Below are 19,962 nucleotides of genomic sequence, written 5' to 3'. Positions count from 1 at the left end.
TTAGGCACAAACACACACATATTCTGGTTATATTAAACAAACAGGCAGAGGATGAGACACCTGCATCATGTCTCCTCTGTTTCAGGGAAATTATGATGGTTGTGCTCAGGCAGACAAAACTGTCAAATATTGCTATTCTATTGCAGGTGTTCTTGAGACGACACATAAACATGACCTGTTTTGGTAACCTTGACATATCTTTGACATTTCCCATATACACAACCACAAGCAGGTGATGTGCTCTGAGCCCGCAGTTACACATGAGAATTGAAAAAATGGGTTTGATCCCTCATAATTTATTCTGGAAAAGTCAGAAAGAGTTGGGAGTATATATAAAAGTAATTTAGGAAATATGTAACACAGACGTTAAGGTGTCATGTTATGATGGTATTCACATTAAGTGAGTCAAAACATGTTTGGGTATTTAGGCTGTGAATAAAAACCTTAATATCAGTTTTTCAAGAGGGGACTGATCTAAGTTTACAAATTGTACTGATGAATTATGTATTATCTACTTCATAGGCCCATGGATGCTTCATAAGCAGCATTACAGTATTTACAGTACTTTGTTTTTCTGTTTTGGTTCACATGATAAATAGTCAGCAGTGGAAAGTACACTTAGTTAAGTGTTGTTTTTGAGGCACTTACATTTTTAATGTCACTTTATATTTATAGATCAGATAAATATTATGCTTTTTACTACACTACATATTCTTGAAAAACTACACAAGATTTTACATGCAAAGCATATTAAACATTAGACATTTTAAAATATGATTTATTCTCACTGATTAAATTGCCCTACCGAGCAGCAAGTAATATATTTCCAACAGCTGCAACATTAAAACACTGTTTATACTTTAATAAATTATCAATAATCCAATGATACTGAATATAACACTTTAAACACTTTAAAAATAGTTATTCGGAGTTATCAAATTTTACTTTTAATACTTGGTACATTTGCTGAATACTTGTGTACTTCTGTGTACTTGTAGTTGAAATCCTTTTATTTAGATTTCTTTTACTTAGTGCAAGATATGTGCTTGTATTACTTTTGTAAGTATTGTATTACTTCTCCTAACACTGTTAGGAGGCAGTGTTGGGAAGGTTGCTTATAATGTAACAGGTTGCAGACTATAGTTACCCTGTTTACAATGTAAATTCACTATTTTAATAACTTCATCAAAGTAATATACCTCATTAAATCAGATTTTTTTTAAATTACTTTTCAAACAAATGTTTTAGTAATAAAGCTGAAAATGTGCAGCTATGCAAAGCAACAGAATAAATGTTATATTCCACACAGGAACTTTTTTACCAGAGGGAACATACTTAGATTTAACCCCTTTGTAATCTCCAACATTTTGGTTAGAAGGCCTAAGCTGAAATGTAGTTGCATGTTTTTTCAGTAACTTTATTTTGTGATTTAACTTCAAGTGTTGTTCTCCAATACTGCAGAGAGGAAAGGTCTCCCTCAATATTTAGAAAAATTACTTTTGTCCCCCTCAATAAAAACATGGGAATAGCAGAGGACCTTTGTTTTGACACAATTGAATGCAGAAAATGCACAAAGCGGTGCATAAAAATTAAACAGAATGCGGGAAAAACAAGTGTTTAACACTCAAAATTTTCTGGTACAGAACCCCCCATTCCATATGTGTCCCCCTTTGGTGCTGACACAAAACCTACGCCCTTGATATCCTCTTTAAAAAGACCATGGCACCTGCTACCTTAAAGAGGTAATGTGCTAAGCTATGACGCGAGTGGAAATAAAGAATCTCCCCCAACACTACCACACTTACACACAGTAAAAGATAAGAGCCCTGAAAAGAACTGTCAATAGCCTGTAGTTATTTACCAAAAACTAACAAATCCTGCTATCAGGAGTGCATACAGAGAGTCCGCTGCTTCACAGGAGGACTAAATAGTTTGCGGGTCGTTTTGTAAACAAACGCGAAGAAGAGCCCTTGACCAAACAAAGATTCAAAGCGGAGATAGAGAAGAAGAAGCTTAGAAGTGAAGGATTTCTGCAGAGGGAATAAATGAGAGGGGTGGTTGAGATAAGGGCGCGCGCGCTGGCGTACACGAACACACACAGACGTTCTGCATGCAGCGCGCGCAACTCTCGGGAGGAGGAGGAGGAGGAACCAGAAATCTTCGCTCATTTACTTAACATCACTTCCCCACCACCGGGAAAGCAAACACGCTCCTGAAGCTGCAGGGGAAGAGGAGTGAGATCGATGCGAGTGTCTGCAGAAAGCTGTCAGCACCTGGAGCCTCGCGACCGACAGAGAGCTCGCGCTTCTTCTTCTTCTACACTGTTCTTGTCAGGAACTGCGAGTCACCAGGAGCCGCACTCACTTTGCGTGTCACAGATTTTGCCGGGACACTTGTGAGGAGTCTGCGGAGTCCTCCGGGCATGGAGAGACGACCGCGCTGACTGATAATCGGATTTTTCCCTGCAGATGCTTCTGTCTGAATAATGGTAAGTCTGAATCTGCCCGTTTTTATAATATTTATTTTGATCATGACATCGAGTGCTCGTGATTTCAAAGCGTGTTCTTTACGGTCAAAATATTTTATAAAAAAGTAGCCCGGCGCCTTCATCTTTCTATCTGAGGGGAATCATTTGTGTTCAAGTGTATTTAAGCTCTGTTGGTGACGAATTTTGATAATATTTTAAATAAACATCACATTTTATTATATTTAGATCAGAGGAAAGGCCTTGAAATCACTCCCACCCTTGTGTGTATTCAATTCAATTTATAATCAAATCAAAGCATGGTGAGTTTACAATAAAATGAACACTGAACATCTATTATTTCATATTTCCAACATATTTCATTAACGCTACCTGGCCTCCCTAATTAATTTTATTTATTGTAATTGGTTTAGATTTTTAAAAATTAATTAGGATAATATAATAATGACTATTTGAAAATGTGTATTTTCATGGAGTGTAACAAAACAACTACCCAACATTAATTTAATCATTACATCAATGCTTGAAGGGAAAATCATTTTAAAGGACTTATACAAACATGAACGGGTGTTGAATACATTTGAAATTTATGTGTAGACAAAGGTGGCTATATTCTTATGAAGAAGAAAAGTCAGGCCAAGTTAAATAGTGTTTTTTTTAGAGCAGTTGGGAATGTTCTTGTCAGCTAAGATACCATCACATATTTTTATTCAGCACCATTCAGCTTAACTTTCCTTGATTCTTTCCCATTCATTTTAAGAGTCATTAACAAGAACAGAACACCCCCCAAAAAATCAATAGGCCTAAATCAGTTATTTGTGTCTCACTGAGCGTTTAAAAAGTGTGTGAGGCACCTTCCTTTCAGATTGAGCTCCTTTGTTTTTCTTGGTACCGCTTAAATCGCTGCAACACTTTCTGCTCGGCTTTAAGTACAGAAGATTACACTGAAATCACTGACACCCCCCTCACTCAGCAGCCATGCAGGGACCCTCATTAAGTAAATTAGGGGAGCCTCGCTAAGCATTTTTCAAAGGCTGGTATTCATATTTTTTCAAGGACCCCTTCATGACTCCAGACTAGAAACTCACTCACTGTGTTTTTCCAGCCCGTTTAAATCACCTTTAAACGTGTCTATCAGCTGGAGGAGCGAGGATTTAATGGGGGCCTTTGGGTTTGGAAAATAATGTAAATAAATAGATTCTTGTAAAGAAATACATGTTGTTGGGACATTTAAAAGAAACAGGTTAATTATAGAAAATATTGGATCATAACATCTCTTTGAAATTTGATTTAAATTTGTAGAAATTAAAATTTTGGTTCTATGTCTACATACATGGACTTTTTCTTCGCCATCACTGTTGTTGTGGTGCAAACAAGGTTTTACTATGTGGAAATATGTGTCCCATTTACCAGCTCTCAGAAATGTCACTCTCATTTCTGCATTTTATAAAACTGAATATTTGTCTCTACTTGTCAGTTATCTGAAATAAACCTGCAGGCGTGATAGCCAGCCAACAAGGGATTATTATTTTAGATAGTTGCTGTATCAGATACAGGTCTGTGACAGATTGGAAATCTTAGTAAATCTCCTTATATACCTGTATTAAATAAATAACATCCAGGGATCCTGATAGAGGGGTGGCGGTGGTGGGAGGGTGAGGGGTGTTCTCAGACCACATACCGAAGGTGTGTGCTCGGGCGTGTTTGATTTAACACTGCGGTTCGTCGCTTAATAACATTAGGCCCCATTTCTGGACTCCCTCTCCGCTGCAGGGCCGGGTTCCTCTCAGCCTCTTCTCCCTCTCTCTCCTCAGCCTTCATGGTTCCTATTACTACCTCTAATAAATTGTGAATAAGCGGCAGCCCAAAAAAAGTCCCGGGCTGTGGAGAATTCCCCATCCTGTAGCGCAAGGCACCCCCTCTTAAGAAAACACAAATTAATTCCAAACCCCTCTGTAGCCAAACGTTTGTGGAATGATAAATATTTTCATAGGAAGCTCTGCTCTTCCTGACTTTATCTGCATCAATTTCATTATATTTCTTTTCACAGCCGCACATTTTCTGAGGTCTTTGAGCTTCTGTGCATCTCTGTCCTCTTCCTCCTCTCCCTCTCTTTCTCTGGGAGTCAAATAGCCTAACTGACTTGAACTAAAGGTCACACCAGGGTGCTCAGTTCAAACCATATCGTCTTTAAATATAACCTCATTTACTGTACACATTGTATTTTGGGGTTATTTTAATTAGGTCCGGGCAATATTATATCAACATTTTAATATGAGACTGGATAATGTCTTAGATTTTGGATATTGTAATATCATAAGTGTTGTCTTTTCCTTGTTTTAAAGGCTGCATTACAGTAGAGTGATGTAACTTTCTGAACTAAGGACTGTTATCGCTGTTATGATTATTTGCTCTTACCCACTTAGTATTTATATTGACATCAATGGTGGTTAATAATCAAAAATGTCATTGTGTAAATATTTTGTGAAAGCTCAAAATAATCAGCTCTACAATATTGTCACAGTATCAATATCAACGTAATTGGTAAAAAAATATTGTGATTTTTGATTTTCTTCATATTGCCCAGCCCTAACTTTATTAGTCACCAAACAAATTTATTATAATGCTATGGAAAAACGTATACTTCAGCAGGAATGATTCCACTTTGTTATCTTAAACTCACAGAATTAAGTTATATTGCTGCATATAGTAAACACTCCATTATTATTCATGGAACTTGAAAAAATATTTTATTTATATATTTTCTTGTACATTAAAATTGCTATTTTAAGGCCCCTTAGCCCCAATAAGAGGATCTACAGGCGTTAATGTAACAGAGACAAGATAACAACTGCGTCAAAGAGTGAAGCTCGATGTACGTAGCTATTACCCACGAGCCAGAAAGACTGGCGAATGCTACCAAACAAGTGTTGAATATTTTATCTATCCTCTAAAATGAATGTCTGTATGTCTGACATGTGATCAAAGTGACGAGTATCATTTTATAATAGTTTGTGCTGCTTTTAATAATGAAAGAGACTCCTTAAACAATGCCATCTGAGCACTATAGACCACAAGAGTTCTCATTAAGTTTGTTTAAATAATAATGTCCACTGTCAAGTAAGCACTGTATATTACCAGAGAGCACTTTTATGCATTTGTGTATATTCATGTATTCATTTACTTCTTAATTTTACTATATTTGCCCGTTACTCAGCAACTAGGTTCACTGTCCACATCTCATATTTCTTTTCTTTATTTTTGGTCTCCAACTCTCTCCATATATCCACCTCAGAGTAAAGTCTAGTCTTCTAGGTTTTCTAAGTCCAACTGTAGGTTAATAAAATAACGAATTTCCATTCCTTAAGTGAGTCTTAGGTTTCAGCTCGTGGAATGGCTGCTTCTGAACTTTATACAACTTCAGAGGAGGCGATCATGAATGTAGCCTGATATGTGCAGCAGTTTGCATAACAAGCAAGCCCACTATTCTTTGCAAAAGTTCTTTATAAAAGTAAAGCAGTGAAGTACAGAGAAAAGATGCTGTACAAGGGCAAAGCAATAAGATGAGAGCATGTGTGTGATAACAGAGTCACTGAACAGTTACGTGCCTTGTCCTCTAATCTTTGGCGTTTTCTCTCAGTGTAAATTTTATTGACTTTTCTTCAACTAATTCTTGCATGTGTGTTTGAGTGGTTTGATCACAGGTGTAGTGTGCTCGTTGTGTTGTGAGACCTCTGATGTGTGTGAACCTGCCAATAGGTTTAGTGAAACAAAAGCTCTGGATTAAAGGGAGATGCTGGCTGCACTATTGGTTGATCTGTTGGCAGTTTGAGGCTGGAAAAGTTATCGCACTTCCCCCTGAATGTCTTCCCCTCTCCCATCCTTCCCTTTTTAATTCCCTAAAGCCCCAGAGAGCACCCGGGGAGGCCCCGTGCTGATGTGTGTGTGTGTGCATTAAACCCAGTGCTGTCAGCAGACAACAGCTGTCTCTCTGGCTATCTCCGCTCCCCTTATCTCATCTTGAGAATGGAGGAGCCACACACATTGCAGCATTTAGCCTGCAGTGACCATATTTCATTTCTTCGTGCTTAATAACGGTTTGGGTGCTTTCCACTGCAAAAAGAATTTAATAATTCTCCATGGCTGTGGGAGTATTTTTTTTTTTAAGGTGTCAGATTTTTTTCATTGAATCTTTTCCTGAATATAGTTCTCATTCCCACCATTTTCCGCCTGTTAATGCCTGCTCTTATTTTATAATATCCCTCCTCATTTTTATCCTGCATTCTTATCTCTCCAAAAAGGTATAAATCACTCTCTTGCTTTCTCTTTTCTCTCACTTTCTCTGTCTCACACACACACTTGCATTGTAAATCTACCAGTAAAGAAGTAATTGGACCTCAGTCTGTCTGTAGCGCCTGGGAGCTTCAGCCACCAGTGAGCTCGGTCTGGCCAGCTGTTAGCAACTACGGCAGCCACTAGCCGTCATCTGCTGAGGAGATGAATCGAGGGCAAACCTTTTTTGGCCTAATGACTAATAAAGCAGCCAGTCTGAGTGTGTGTGTGTGTGTGTGTGTGTGTGTGTGTGTGTGTGTGTTCATTAGAGAAGGCAGGAGCACCCATGCAGTCAGGCGTGTGTCAGTTTTGAATGCGCGTGTGCGACCACCCTCCCATCACTGGACCAGATGTTTTTTACCTGGGAGCCAGACCACCATCTGACTGGGGTCAGCCCGGTCCTCCAACCCCACACCCGCTCCTCCAGGCTGCTGGGAGGTCTGCCAGCTGTCCCTTGCTTTGACCCTCGTCCCGGGGCACTGGTTCTGGGGGAGTCAGAGCCTGGGCCTTGGGGTAGGTGGTCCTTCTCGGATTTGGCATTAATACTGGGGAAAAATTATGAGAGATATTATTAGAGTGTGAGTGCTGGGATATGGGCAGTGAAGGCGACTGAGGAGGAATGTAAGAATTAGGAAGCTTAAAAAGAATTTAGAAGGCAGTGTGTGCTGGAGAAAACCTGAGATAGAGACACTGGCATTGTTGAATAAGGAGGTTTTGATTACTGGGGGACAGAAGGGGGTAGCTTCTGGCATTAAAGCAGTCTTGTTGCAGGGAGTTAGTCAAGTGGAAAAGAAAGGCCACCAAGTCTGGGAGGTAGAGTTACAGAGTGCAGACAGAGTCGGCAACAGGTTCACTGCTGCCAGAGATTAATCGGAGCCTCTCGCAGAGTGACTTCTTTTTCTTTCAAAGGAGCTCTGTCATTAACAGACTTAACCGTTTGTTCACCTTTAATTTTAAGAACTCCAGTGTTAGTATAAGAGACTTCTGTGAAAGTTGGAAAGGGATTAATCACCTGCGCAGGTTTTAAACTGGTTGCTCAAATTTCACTAATTTTTGGTTGATGATGTCAACACAATAGTTCAGTGAGTAGCTGGGGACGTTTGGGTGTGTGAAACCTCATTCAGATTACTCTGATGGTAAACAGATAACAGCAATGTGGAAACATCTTACTCCTACACTTTTGCTTTTTACCGTTACAGCAAATGTCAGACACGGTATGTGGAGCCAAAAAAAAAAAAAAACAGGACAGGTGACTGTTGACATTAGCATTATCCCCAATGTTGCTGAGTTGCTTTTGCTCATAAACTGAAATGTTCAGTTAATTGATTTAGGCACGGCAACAACACAAAGTTAAAGTATCAAGTGTAAACATATTAGCACAGGAGGGACATTAATTAGAGTATGTCAAATGTCCTTTGTAGGCCATACCAGGGCTGCACAAAAATATGTGATATGCAATATCCTGGTTAAATATTGTGATAACAATATAACTTATGATAAACAGATATTAAAGTGTACTCAACTCTGCCTTCCTGCTGCTGTCAGTAAACTTCTACAACACAACAAATTGCTAGTGCAGCTGTAGTCTGTATATGTAGCAATGGCATAACTGATGTATGACCCTATATGATGTTAAAACATGAGAACACTCAAAAACCCACTTGTACTTGACAAGGCATTTTACTATGAAACATTTGCAGGACCATGTTGTTGTCAATGCAGTAACTTGCACAGCTTCATAAATTAGAGGAATATTTGCTTTTCATTGTGGAAATACAGTAGTTAGAACAGTAGGCAGCTCTCCAGTAACTCTGCAACAACAAACGCTGCCATTGTGAACACACACTGCTCACGCATCCAGGGCACATGATGCACACTGCATGCAAAACATTCTCATTACAGCCTCACCATTATCAAATCAATAGAAAGATGAGGGTCTGTAATTTTGACAGTATTTAAAATCACACTTTCAGAATTTTTTAAATACTGACTGTATTTGCCTCGTAATGAATTCTCTGGCTGCCGAGGTCATGGTGGGATGAGATTATCAATCCTGAACATCTGTTAGTGGACCACCAGCATGTCTGTGCCTGTCTCTGCAGTTTACTAAAGAAAACTTTCCCTTGTAGGACTTAAAAATCTTACTGATATCCTTCTATTATTAAAGACAGATTTCATGATCTATCAGTTGGATGATTAACAACTTTTTAATATATATCCTTGTGGCGTTAAAATTATAAGTCGACATTCAGCATCCATCTTTTAATTTTGAAGTGCTGATAAGACTAAATCAGCTATTTAAAGAAATCATCCTTGGCTTTGGGACATTGTGATGGACATTTTTCACAATTCTTTAACAATAACAATGATCAATTGATTAGTCAAGAAAGTAATTTTTAAATTAATGGCGTAAAAGATGAAAATAACTATCCCATTGCTCTGCATATGGATGAAAAAGGTCAGGGGATTAGGGCTACAAGTATTGATTATTTTCATTGTTGATTAATCTGATTATTCTTTTATTTTCTCAATTTATCGAAAAGTTGTTTGGTCTCCAAAGCCCAAGATGATGTACTAGAATATCTTCTTTACTATAATAGAGGAGCTAAGAAACCAGGAAATATTTTTTATTACTCAAAACAATTAACTGTTAGTTGGTGATGAATCAAATAACTCATTGATTAATCATAGCAGCTCAGTCTACAGAAGATTTCTGTTTTTGTTCAGTATGTGTTTGCGTATTTAAATATTTGACTTGCCGGATCAGTGAGTAAAGCAGTCTATATACATTTCATTAAAGGATTATCAGGTTTATGAGGACGTGCCGAGTTTGTAGGCTCTGAAAGGCCTGGCTCTTTGTTTCTATTTCTAGTTATTAGAGATTTTAAAGACATTTTCAGGTAAAACAATGGTCGGCATTCTCACCTGCTTAGTAAATCATCTACTTTTCATTCATCTTAAGAGGTGCTGATTTCATTTTTACCCTCTGTTTATGGATACAGTTTAAAAGATTTAAGTAAAATGCTAAAGCTAAAGAGGGCAGTATAGCTGGCAGATGGCACCACGAAGCCCCTGATAGTGTCACACAGGCTCACATACTGGGCCCTTGTTCTGTTTCTTTTAATCAGCAACTAAGAAAAAGGGTCTGTGCAGCAGTGAATCAACCCCCAACTTTGCCCCAGGCACTTTGGCAGACTGTCCAAACCGAAAGCTCCCGGTGGGGTCCCATATGGCACGCTTACAGACCGGAAAGTCACCTTGCATTGAGAACGTTTCAATTAAAGGTTAAACCATAGGGTGGTTGCAAGACTCTTAGATGTTGTATCAAGACCCAGACACTGACACAGCACACATATTGACAATGTAAACATAGAACAGACACACACACCAGACACCTAACAAAATATAATAATAATTTATGACTAATGTAAATAAGAGAAAACGGCACACACCCTTTACAGGAAATACAGGGACCTGTGACAAAACCATTCATTCAGTTCACTCTTAAGATGTTAGTGATTTTTATTGTTGAGTCAGGATAGATTCTAACATGTCCAATATATAAAATACAGCAAAATGAAGGATTTTTATTTGCTGAAACTCATTAATACAGAATATATAATTCTGAATTTGTTGTTTGCAACAAAACTTTTGTTAAATATTACTCAACCTCATAGAGTAGGGTTTAGTTTACAAATTATTTTAGTGCAGCAGTCACATTCACTAAATGCTGTAACTTAAAAATTGTAACCTCGAAAATCAAATTATGGAAACGAATTTTGGTAATTACTGATCAGCAGCATTGTTTTTCATACCATGTTTTTGTATTTCATTTATTTGTACTGTATTTGAAAATTGTACACATATACTAGTTGCATTACTTTGCCCATGGTTCCTTAAAATCCTTGAGGTTTTTGGATTTAAGGGGAAAAATCAAGGCTTTGAACCTTTTTGAAAAAAGATATATTTATTCATTGAAAGCGCTTGAATTTATTGTTTTGCACAAGTTGAAGGAGCTGACGGGATCACATTTCACAAGTTATACCTTGTATGACTATAATTGATTTTCCCCCATTTGAATGATTATTGCATCTTGTTGGTTTTTGTAATGGCAGGCCTCTGAAAGGCCTTGAAACCTTATGTATGTTGTTAGTGTTAATTTTTAGACAGTGTTGTGGTTAAGGTGGGGATAGGTTTAGGCACAAAAACCCCTTGTTATTGTAAGGAAAAGATTATGTTTTGGCTTAAAATAGGTTTTGGTGGCACAATCCTGACTGAAAACATAGCAATTTTTCTGCAAAAAAAAAAAGGGAAAAAAAAGCTGTTTCGTGGCATTACCATGGAAATACAGCAATGGGTCACTAAAAAAAAAGCAGATTTTGTTGGTCAGTTAACTGGTCTCAAACAGTGTTGTGCAACTTGACAGGTGTCTTGCCTAAGTGTCACGTCATGCACCAGCCTGTCAATGACAAGTGAAAGTCAGTTCATATACTACGTCACTTTAGAAATGTTGATATGATACTTGTGAAATGTACAAATGTCATGTATCAGTTTTGCAGAAATGAACAAAGACAACATTTTCAAACGGTGACTGGGCTGTTGTGGTTGCTTAGAACAGCTAGCGACACTTTTTCCATGAGATGCGTTTGGACTGATAAAAGAACTAGTTTTGTCAGTTTTGCGTTTGTCTTTTTTTTTTCTTACTCAACAGTTTAGTTGAACAACAGGTAAATCTGCATAAGCTCAGCATATTCCTTTTACTGTATCAAATGACATTTCAACCCAAAGCACAATACACCATCCTGTGATGTAATCCATCCCCACAAAAGCCAGAATTTGATATCCGTGAAAGAAGCTGTGGTGTAGCAGCACCCTGGGACCCAGGTGAAGCTGGTTGGACTGGCCTTGTGGCCCTGTGGCCCCCCGTGGCCCTGCTGGGTTTGTTTTAGCTTTAGTTTCAGCCCTCAGCTCTCCACATCTCTGCTGAGCTCCGCTCATCTTCCCTCCGGTGTCCTGCGGTTCCCATGGCCTTGTGTGCCCTTCTCCCAGGCCTCACCCTGAACCAGGAAGTGCCTTTCTCTATCACACACAGTTTTTTGTGTTTGTGTGTATGTGCATGTGTGTGCATACAGGACTGTTGCAGAGATGCAGCTGAAGTCAGAGGACTCTGAACAGGCATCACTTTCACGTTCGATCTCTGGAAAGTACGAGGAAATGCAAAGCACAACAGCACTTTCCATATTTTCCATCTGTGCTGCGGGATCAGTGTTACACTCTGGAGCTTCACACTCTTCCTGTGATAAAGGTCAGATCAGGATCTCCACAGGGTCTTTAAGGTCATTTTTGAAGTGGAATAAAATAGAAAAAAAAAACAAATGACAAACATGAACACGTGGTTTAGATTAAAAGCGCAGATTTTAAATTGAGTTGAAGCTAAAAAAAACCCCAAAGATTATTTGTTGCTTATTTGAGGCTTGAATCATTAAATCGGTATCTTCACTCATAACAAATTAGATTAGAAGTATCTCCAATTTGTATCTTGTCTTTTTACATAAGACCATTAGAGACGTAACAAAACGTAAATCACCTCTGTGGTGTCACATTTACAGTCTGCTCTATTTGTGTTTATTTTACAGTCAATAACACAGAGATGCAGGTGGATTTTTGGCTGTAGAGTCTTTGTAGCGACTTCATGGTTGAAATATACGTATTTATTCAGAAAACACTGTGAGCTGTCCTGGGTGTTTTTAAAGTTGGGAGGGCAGCTCTATCAACTGGAGCTGACACAACATGAGATGTGTTTTCTCTGCAATTCTGTGAAAGATCATTCTTCTTAATGAACAACAAAGAACAACACTAAAGATACCGTAAGTCTTCTCAGGTTTTGTTCTGCCAGTAAGCTTCAGCGGACTGTCATAGTTTGTCGCTTTTCTCAGACGGCTTTTACTTTTTTCTACCTTGCCTTCGTCCTCTCTGCTGCTGTAAAACCCCGCTGCCCCTATAATTCATGACTGTCATCTGTCTCTGCCATCATGTTGTCAGCGAGGTCAGAGGTCAGGCAGTTAGCTGCAGCTTTGCCAGATTGGAATGGCCCAGAGGCAAAGCGACAGACAGAAACAGAAAGAGACAGAGGGAGAGGGAAATAGTTTGGCCTGTTTTGCATTGTCATAAATAGAGTAGTTGTAATGTTGCTGAGCCAAAAGCAGGTTACTTAATTTTTCAACATGACCAAAGATATGTGGACAAAGCATGTAGACACTGCAACATTACACCTACATGTGACTGTTATACATCTTATTGCAAATCCATTTGCATTATGTTGCTATAATAGACTCCTTTCTGCTTCGGATTATTTCCACATGATTTTGGAGGCTTGTTGCAGAAATTTGTTTCCATTCAGATAAAAGAGAATCAGAGGTGTTTTACAATAAAGCCTGGCTCGCACAAATTCTTTCACACCAAACTCAGTAAACAATTGGTGAGTCTTTTTGTGCAAGGTGAAACAGGAGAGGGCTATGGTGGGCAACAAAGGCAAACGTGCTACAGCAGCCCAATTTCCATTTGGAGACACATGCTATAGCTTCAGAAATAATGCCAATTCAAAAACACAAGAAAATCCAAAATAACTACAACACCAAAAATGTGCTGCAAATTGAAAAAAAAAACATGCCACAGAAAGCCAAACACATTAACAGACAACACAGAAACAATGCAAAGTCGAAAACACAACAATAAACAGACCTGCACTTGAACAGTGCTAGCCTTCCAACCACTCAAAGTGCTTTTACTCTACATGTCACATTCACCCACTCAAGGCCACCATACATTGTGCTACCTGCTACAAAGGAACCAGTCACACACACTCACACACTGATAAGGCAACCATCGAGTGCAATGTCGGGTTCAGTATCTTGCGCTAGGATACTTCAAAATGTGGACTGGAGGAGCCTGGGATTGAACCGCCAACCTTATGAGTAATGGATTATTCCCAGAAAAATTGCTCAATGGTGCATGAAGCCAAAATTTTTCCACAAGTTAAAATGATTTGATCATGCAGCTCTTCTAGACTTTCAAAATGCTATCCGATTAAACAGACTCAAACCTGATACTTAGGGCTGGGCGATATGGCTTTAAAATAATATTGTGATATTTTAAGGCTGTATTGCGATACACAATACGTATCTCGATATTTTTTAAATGTCATTTAAACTAATTTTAACTACTAAAATATTAAATTATTAAATGAACTGCATTTCCAGTAAAGTTAAATGAAGTAGCTACTGTCATATAATAAAGTTGAATACACCACTGTTCTAATAACATTTCATAAAATATGGTAATTAAGAAGTTACATGCCTCACCTGCTGACACTACTTCCACTACCACTCACTAAGTTAGACTATTATCACATGAAACGTGATGATTAATTGACTTAGCTGGAAACAAACTAACAGCTCTCCACTTCATATATTATTAGTATTGCATTAGTATGCAAACCACAGTAGTGCTCCATGGTCACAAAATGTAACTAAATATTCACAGTCTGGAGCTCTGCAAAAGCCCTGCTTTGTGTGTGTTTGTGAGTGTATGTGAGAGAGAGAGAGCCATAGAAAAGAGCAAAGGACCTGAAAAATCGATGGCTAATAAAAATGATTTGACAATTTATACTTGATGTTTGCGGTATAGTCTTTATATATCACATGTGGAACAAGCTGTGATGCCTTGATTATCCTTTATATATTGCCAACTCCTACCAGTATGAAGCTGGTCTTTTCTGTTGGGTTTATGGTGCTAACAAAAGTGGCTCCACTGATTTATAGACATCTACTTCCCAATGTAAGTCTTTGGGACAAAATGCCTCATGGCATCACATGACGGACCTGGACGGTGTAGTTCGACTTTTGACCACTATTTAAAATTGGCTTTAAAGCCTGGTACTTGGCCTTGAGAACTTCTGATGTGTTTACTGGATTGCAGCATTTTTCATGTTGCATTTGTTTGTGTGTTTTTTGCTTTACTTAATTTCTGTATTAGCAACGTGTTTGCTGTATTTGTTTTGGCCTCCTGCTGCATGTTGTTTTGTTATTGCAGCACATTCCTGTTGTATTTATTTTGGATTTCTGTATGTTTTTGAATTGGCATCGTTTTTGAAGCTATAGCACGTTTCTACTAATTGAAATGTTTTTAAATGTTGTAGCGCATTTGCCTTGTCGGTCACCATAGAGCGCCTTCCCCGAACTGCGGAACAACTTTGAAAGCATTGATGCTATTGAATTAATATTTCCCTTCATGCCAAATAAGAAAATGTCCAAAAGTACAGGGTGAAAAGTGTCCAAATACGGTGTTTAGTGGATTACTTTTTTTCCCTAAAGTTTCCCTGTACAACATTTGATGGTACCTTGTGTGATTTAGCTTCAGGATCTGCTGTCACACCGACTGACCTCATTCAGCTCCTGGCTCAGATTAATTCATGTGGCATTGACCTTTTGATCTCCAGTTTACCAAGCCAAGACCTCCCCTTCCCTCTTTCCCTTTTCACCATTTTCTCTCTCATTGGATTTTTCTTTCATTACCTTTGTTAATGGGGACCTAAAACAACCAGCAAAGTACAATGAAAAAAAGAAAGAAAGAGCAACTTCAGTGAAAACTGTATTGCAAAATCTATCCTGTCTCATCCTGTCTTAGCTCTGTTGTCTAATCACTCAATGTGTGAAGAATTTCGCTGGACTGAGAATCTCAATTTGGACTGAAGCCTTGTTCTGGTCTTTCTTTCCTTGTTTATTTCCCCAAGGTAGCTGTACACACACAGTTTGCATGGCAGCGGTGCAAAACAGCACACTGAGTCAGCATGAGTGAGGCATTTTGTAATCTTTTTTCCCTAGAAACAATGTTACCTGTCAGGTTCCTGCAACTCATCATTGGACTGTCAGAGTCTCTAATGACCTTGCTCTTCACATCAATGCCACATTCATCTTGTTCTCTCTTCTTCTGTCTATCCTTTTCACCTCTTGAACTGTGTGCACAGAGTTAATATCCTTCCCCCTCCCTATCCTCCTCATCCTGCTGCAACAGGGCCCGGGGCACGTCGCCATGTGTCAGTCACCTGCATACCTGTCCTGATGGTGTGGGTTTGCTATTGTTTCCACAGGAGAGTTGACGGCTCAAGAGGAACCTGACTTACAACAGTGTGACGGGATAGAGAGGATAAAGCTCTCTCTACAGAGCAAGGTGAGAGGGCAAAACTACAAAGGAAACTGAGTGAAGTGCTTTAGATGAAAAGTGGCTCTTTGCTTGCCAGAGTCACTGCAAGCATCCAGTCTGCATGTAAAATGAACAAATCAATAATTTACTCTTAAACTAAATCACAGCATGGTGATAAAACTAGTCATCAGGACTGCAGTGCACACTTTTAGTGAAACTAAAATTTTATGTTGCCGTCCTGTTCAGGACTCCCTGGAAGATGAGATCTTGTATCACAATGGAATAAATACAGTGAAATCTTTGTGGCACATCATACATCTTATACAAGAACTGCATTTTTTTTTTTTTTATTAAATGAATTAATTTATTCTTATTCTTATTACATTGTTGTTGTAGTTGGAGTTCATCCTTTTGCATCACAAAATTTCTCTGGAACTGCACAAAGATTATCAGGGAATTATGATGAAAAATATAATTTAATGAATATGAATATGAGAATGAATATGAACTTTTAGCATTTCTAAAGCTCATTTGTTCATTTCCTGACTGGTTTCAGTGTTAATTTTCTTTTTTTCCCCCTCATTTACAGGGCTTCTTATTATTCATTTCCAACTCATTGTACCTACTGCAGGTGAGTTTTTCATGACATTTGTCACTAAAATCAATAAATGGAACTGAATTCATTTTTTTGTCATGCATTGCAACATATGTCATTGTGTTTAGCATTACAACAATAAAAGCTATAGCTACTTATACACTAATAATATGTTTGCTTTTAAATAACAAGGAAACTGTGACATCCTTTAAAATCATTGGGATTTAGTCTTAAACTGTGTGATGTGAATTATTAACTTATTTTATTTTACCAAGAACTGTAAGGTTTTACTTTTCCTTAAATTAAGTCCAATTAAGTGTTTTTTGGTTGGTTTTTTTTGTAGTTTTTTTCTAAATAATTTTCACGCTAGAAAAAAAAATTAAACTAAACGTCTATTCAGGTTTTACCTAGGTGTATGCATCCCAGCAGAGTTCAGCTTTAGTCTGGAAAAAAAGATGTGTTTGCATATTTTGTTATGTTTACCATGTTCCTCCTCACACTCTAACCGTTCTAACCATGTTCTATTGTAATAGAAAAAGAGAACTAGAACTTGTCAATAAAAGATTTCCTCATTATTTCTTCCTGTTGTAAGACCAGCTGACGGGGAGCAGTGTCATGGCTGCGTATGGACAGACTCAGTACAGTCCCGCCCTCCAGCCTGCAGGGCCATACACACCCTACACTCACCACTCGCAGGGCTACAGCATGCCATCTTACAGTGAGTACAAACAAACATGCTTTTATAAATTACTATTGAAGTAAATTATTTTGATAATCCTCTCAAAAATGTTTGTGATGTGAAGCATTAGACACTGCAAGTTAGTTCTTTCTTTTTCTCTAAAGTGCTGACTTTCTTTCTTTTTATAATGGAAGCAACAAGACACAATGGCAATATAGGACACTAGCAACTAATTCAGCTGCAATACAACGCAACATCATTACAAAACACGGGCGGAGACACGAGGAATGAGAAAGATGACTTTGTACTATTGCACTGTGCTACAAAGGCAGACTTGCAAGTGCTATACACACACATGCTGTTGTTAGGAAAAATACATGACTGTGGAGGACGTTGATCAGATCTAAAATTAATTGTCATTCATCATATTGACTGTAGATATAACCCTATTAATACATAGCGAAGGAAAGGTAAAGTGTCACCATACAGTTTGAGTGGCCCAGTGTTGTGTACCTCTCCTCAAGAACCACTTGCACATGCATTGCAAGCTGCATGTTTTAGTTCTCTTCCTGCTGTAAGTTATAACAACTTTATAATGAGTTGATTGATATCATTTGGATCTGCTGTGTTGGAAAAAGAAGAAAACTAAAACATGCAGGACAAGTGGTAGTCTAGGAGAGGTTTGGGAAATGCTGGATTAGCCTGTCAGTTGTTATATTTCAGTGTTAATATTGTTCCCCATTTTTATTTTCATTACCATGCAGACCTAACAACAGTGCTGGTGCCATTTTTGGCACTTTTTTTGAATTTAGGACAGGGTCTGTGCCATCCCAGGTTTCATAACTTGGGAAATCCCTAAGTCAGGAAAGCTCTGTAATTGAAAAATTCCTAGATTTTTTTCCTAAATGCAATCAGGAAACATGTCTAAGTAATATCAGAAAGCCTAAATGTCATCCTAAACTGAGATAAGATTTCAGACTTTTTGTAACAAGGAGCCTGATACAACATATTAAGCATAGCAGGCAGGTATGCACAATCATAGGCTAGTATACTCTCAGGGCATCTAATTAACTTGCAAGCAAAGACATAAATTGTTCTATTTTAGTTTTTATTTTATTTTAGCTTACCAATCAGAAAAGAGCTCTCTGCAAAGTTATTGTTCATTGCTAGTAATTGTAGTGGAAATGCAGACTTTTTTTTATGAAAAAACAAATGAATCCTACACCCCTTTGACTGCATCTTTCTATTTTTAGACATTAAAACAGAAGATGGCCTGAGTCACTCTCCAGGACAGACGGGAATACTGGGCTACCCAAACTTCAGCGGCACTCCTCCCAGTCAGAGCCTCTACAGCTACTCACACACACACGGTTAGTCTGAAACACTGTATGTACTGAATGGACACACTCTCGCACTCAAACCATATTTCAACCTCACTGGAAGGAGCATCCATCCTTGCTCAAATCTTTTACTCCTTTTTTGTTCTCCTACTCTCCTCTTTCCCTCTTTTCCTCTCGTTCTCTCTGCCACACCTGTTCTCCATTAGCTGCGGTCTGGACTCCTGGCGTCAAAAGTCTCCCCACCCCTCCTCTTTTCTCGGGGTCAGGCCCCCTTTCTCCACTCAGACCAACAACACAGCATGCAAGCATTTGTGTTTGTTAAGAGAGAAAGAGAGACAGTGAGAAAACACAAAGACAAAGAGAAGATGAAAAAAAAGAAAAAAACATAAATAACAGAGAGAGCCAGAGATGAGCAGAGGGTCTCTGCTGAAAAACAAAAACTCACATTAAAAGTGTGCAGCTCTCTGCCCACACACAGCAGTATGTGTGTGTGTGTGTGTGTGTGTGTGTGTGTGTGTGTGTGTGTGTGTGTGTGTGTATATCTGTGCTGTACACATTCCTCAGTTGTCCGGCGCCCAAAGCATGACTTGCTCAGTGCGACTTTATGGCTTTGAAAGCAGCGCGAAATTGACCTTATGTGTGAGAGGAGGGAGGTTAAGGTGCATTATACGGAGGGGAGAGTAGGTTTACTGTTGCAGACTGGGGGATGACCCTGTTTCCACTGTATGGATGAGACAAAGGAGAGACAGCACAGGGTTAAACTGATGAGGTTTGGTGCGGCATACTGTATATCAGTTATTTTATAAGTACTAAAAAACAGGGTTCCCGCTGTCATGGAAAACCTGCAAGAGTCATTGAATTTCACATCTAAGTTTCCAGGCCTGGAGAAGCCTGGAATTAGAAAAGAGCATGAAAAGTTATGGAAAAGTCGTGCAATTTTGTTGTGTGTAGTAAAAGTAATTTTTACAGTAATCTTCTGGGGATAACCTTCCACTTTATGTAACATCACAACAATTTTTTTTTTCCTGGAAATTAGATGTTGACATACTGTAAAATATCCGTTGACTTAGGGCCGCAAGATATATCATTTCAGTAATGACACTGTGATGGGCAATAGTCGCATCAGATGACGTGCAATGCAAAAAGTTATGTCTGTGTGTACAAAAGTACCATAATCACGCCGGCAAGTGCTGCAGACACAGTAAAGCCCATGCTTTTCCAAAATGGTCATTTTTAATATGGGTCCTTGAAAAGCCAGGGAAAAGTTTTGATTATTTTTCTTTTTTAACACTGGTGCCATTAACAACCACTGGGTAATGTTAGCCATGTG

General features: G+C 38.6%; 1 protein-coding gene across 2 annotated transcripts in view; it reads left to right on the top strand.

Moving 5' to 3' along the window:
• Positions 1-2,216: 2,216 nt before the first annotated feature.
• The window catches only part of eya2 (EYA transcriptional coactivator and phosphatase 2), a 36,484-nt gene continuing 18,738 nt past the window's right edge, over positions 2,217-19,962 (top strand). Inside the window, exons 1-5 of one of the 2 annotated variants that reach the window (XM_042495232.1) lie at positions 2,217-2,488; positions 15,966-16,045; positions 16,608-16,649; positions 17,211-17,331; positions 18,546-18,662. In XM_042495232.1, the coding sequence (XP_042351166.1) occupies positions 17,229-17,331; positions 18,546-18,662 (220 nt within the window). In that variant the 5' untranslated portion in view covers positions 2,217-2,488; positions 15,966-16,045; positions 16,608-16,649; positions 17,211-17,228. Of the gene's footprint in view, positions 2,489-15,965; positions 16,046-16,607; positions 16,650-17,205; positions 17,332-18,545; positions 18,663-19,962 lie in introns of both variants that reach the window. The other variant, XM_042495222.1, reaches the window with a different exon arrangement.

Source organism: Plectropomus leopardus, chromosome 2, assembly GCF_008729295.1.
Source record: "Plectropomus leopardus isolate mb chromosome 2, YSFRI_Pleo_2.0, whole genome shotgun sequence".
Taxonomy (NCBI): Eukaryota; Metazoa; Chordata; class Actinopteri; order Perciformes; family Serranidae; genus Plectropomus; species Plectropomus leopardus.
The sequence above is the reverse complement of the archived record's forward strand: the minus strand, read 5'-3'. Positions and strand labels throughout refer to the sequence as shown.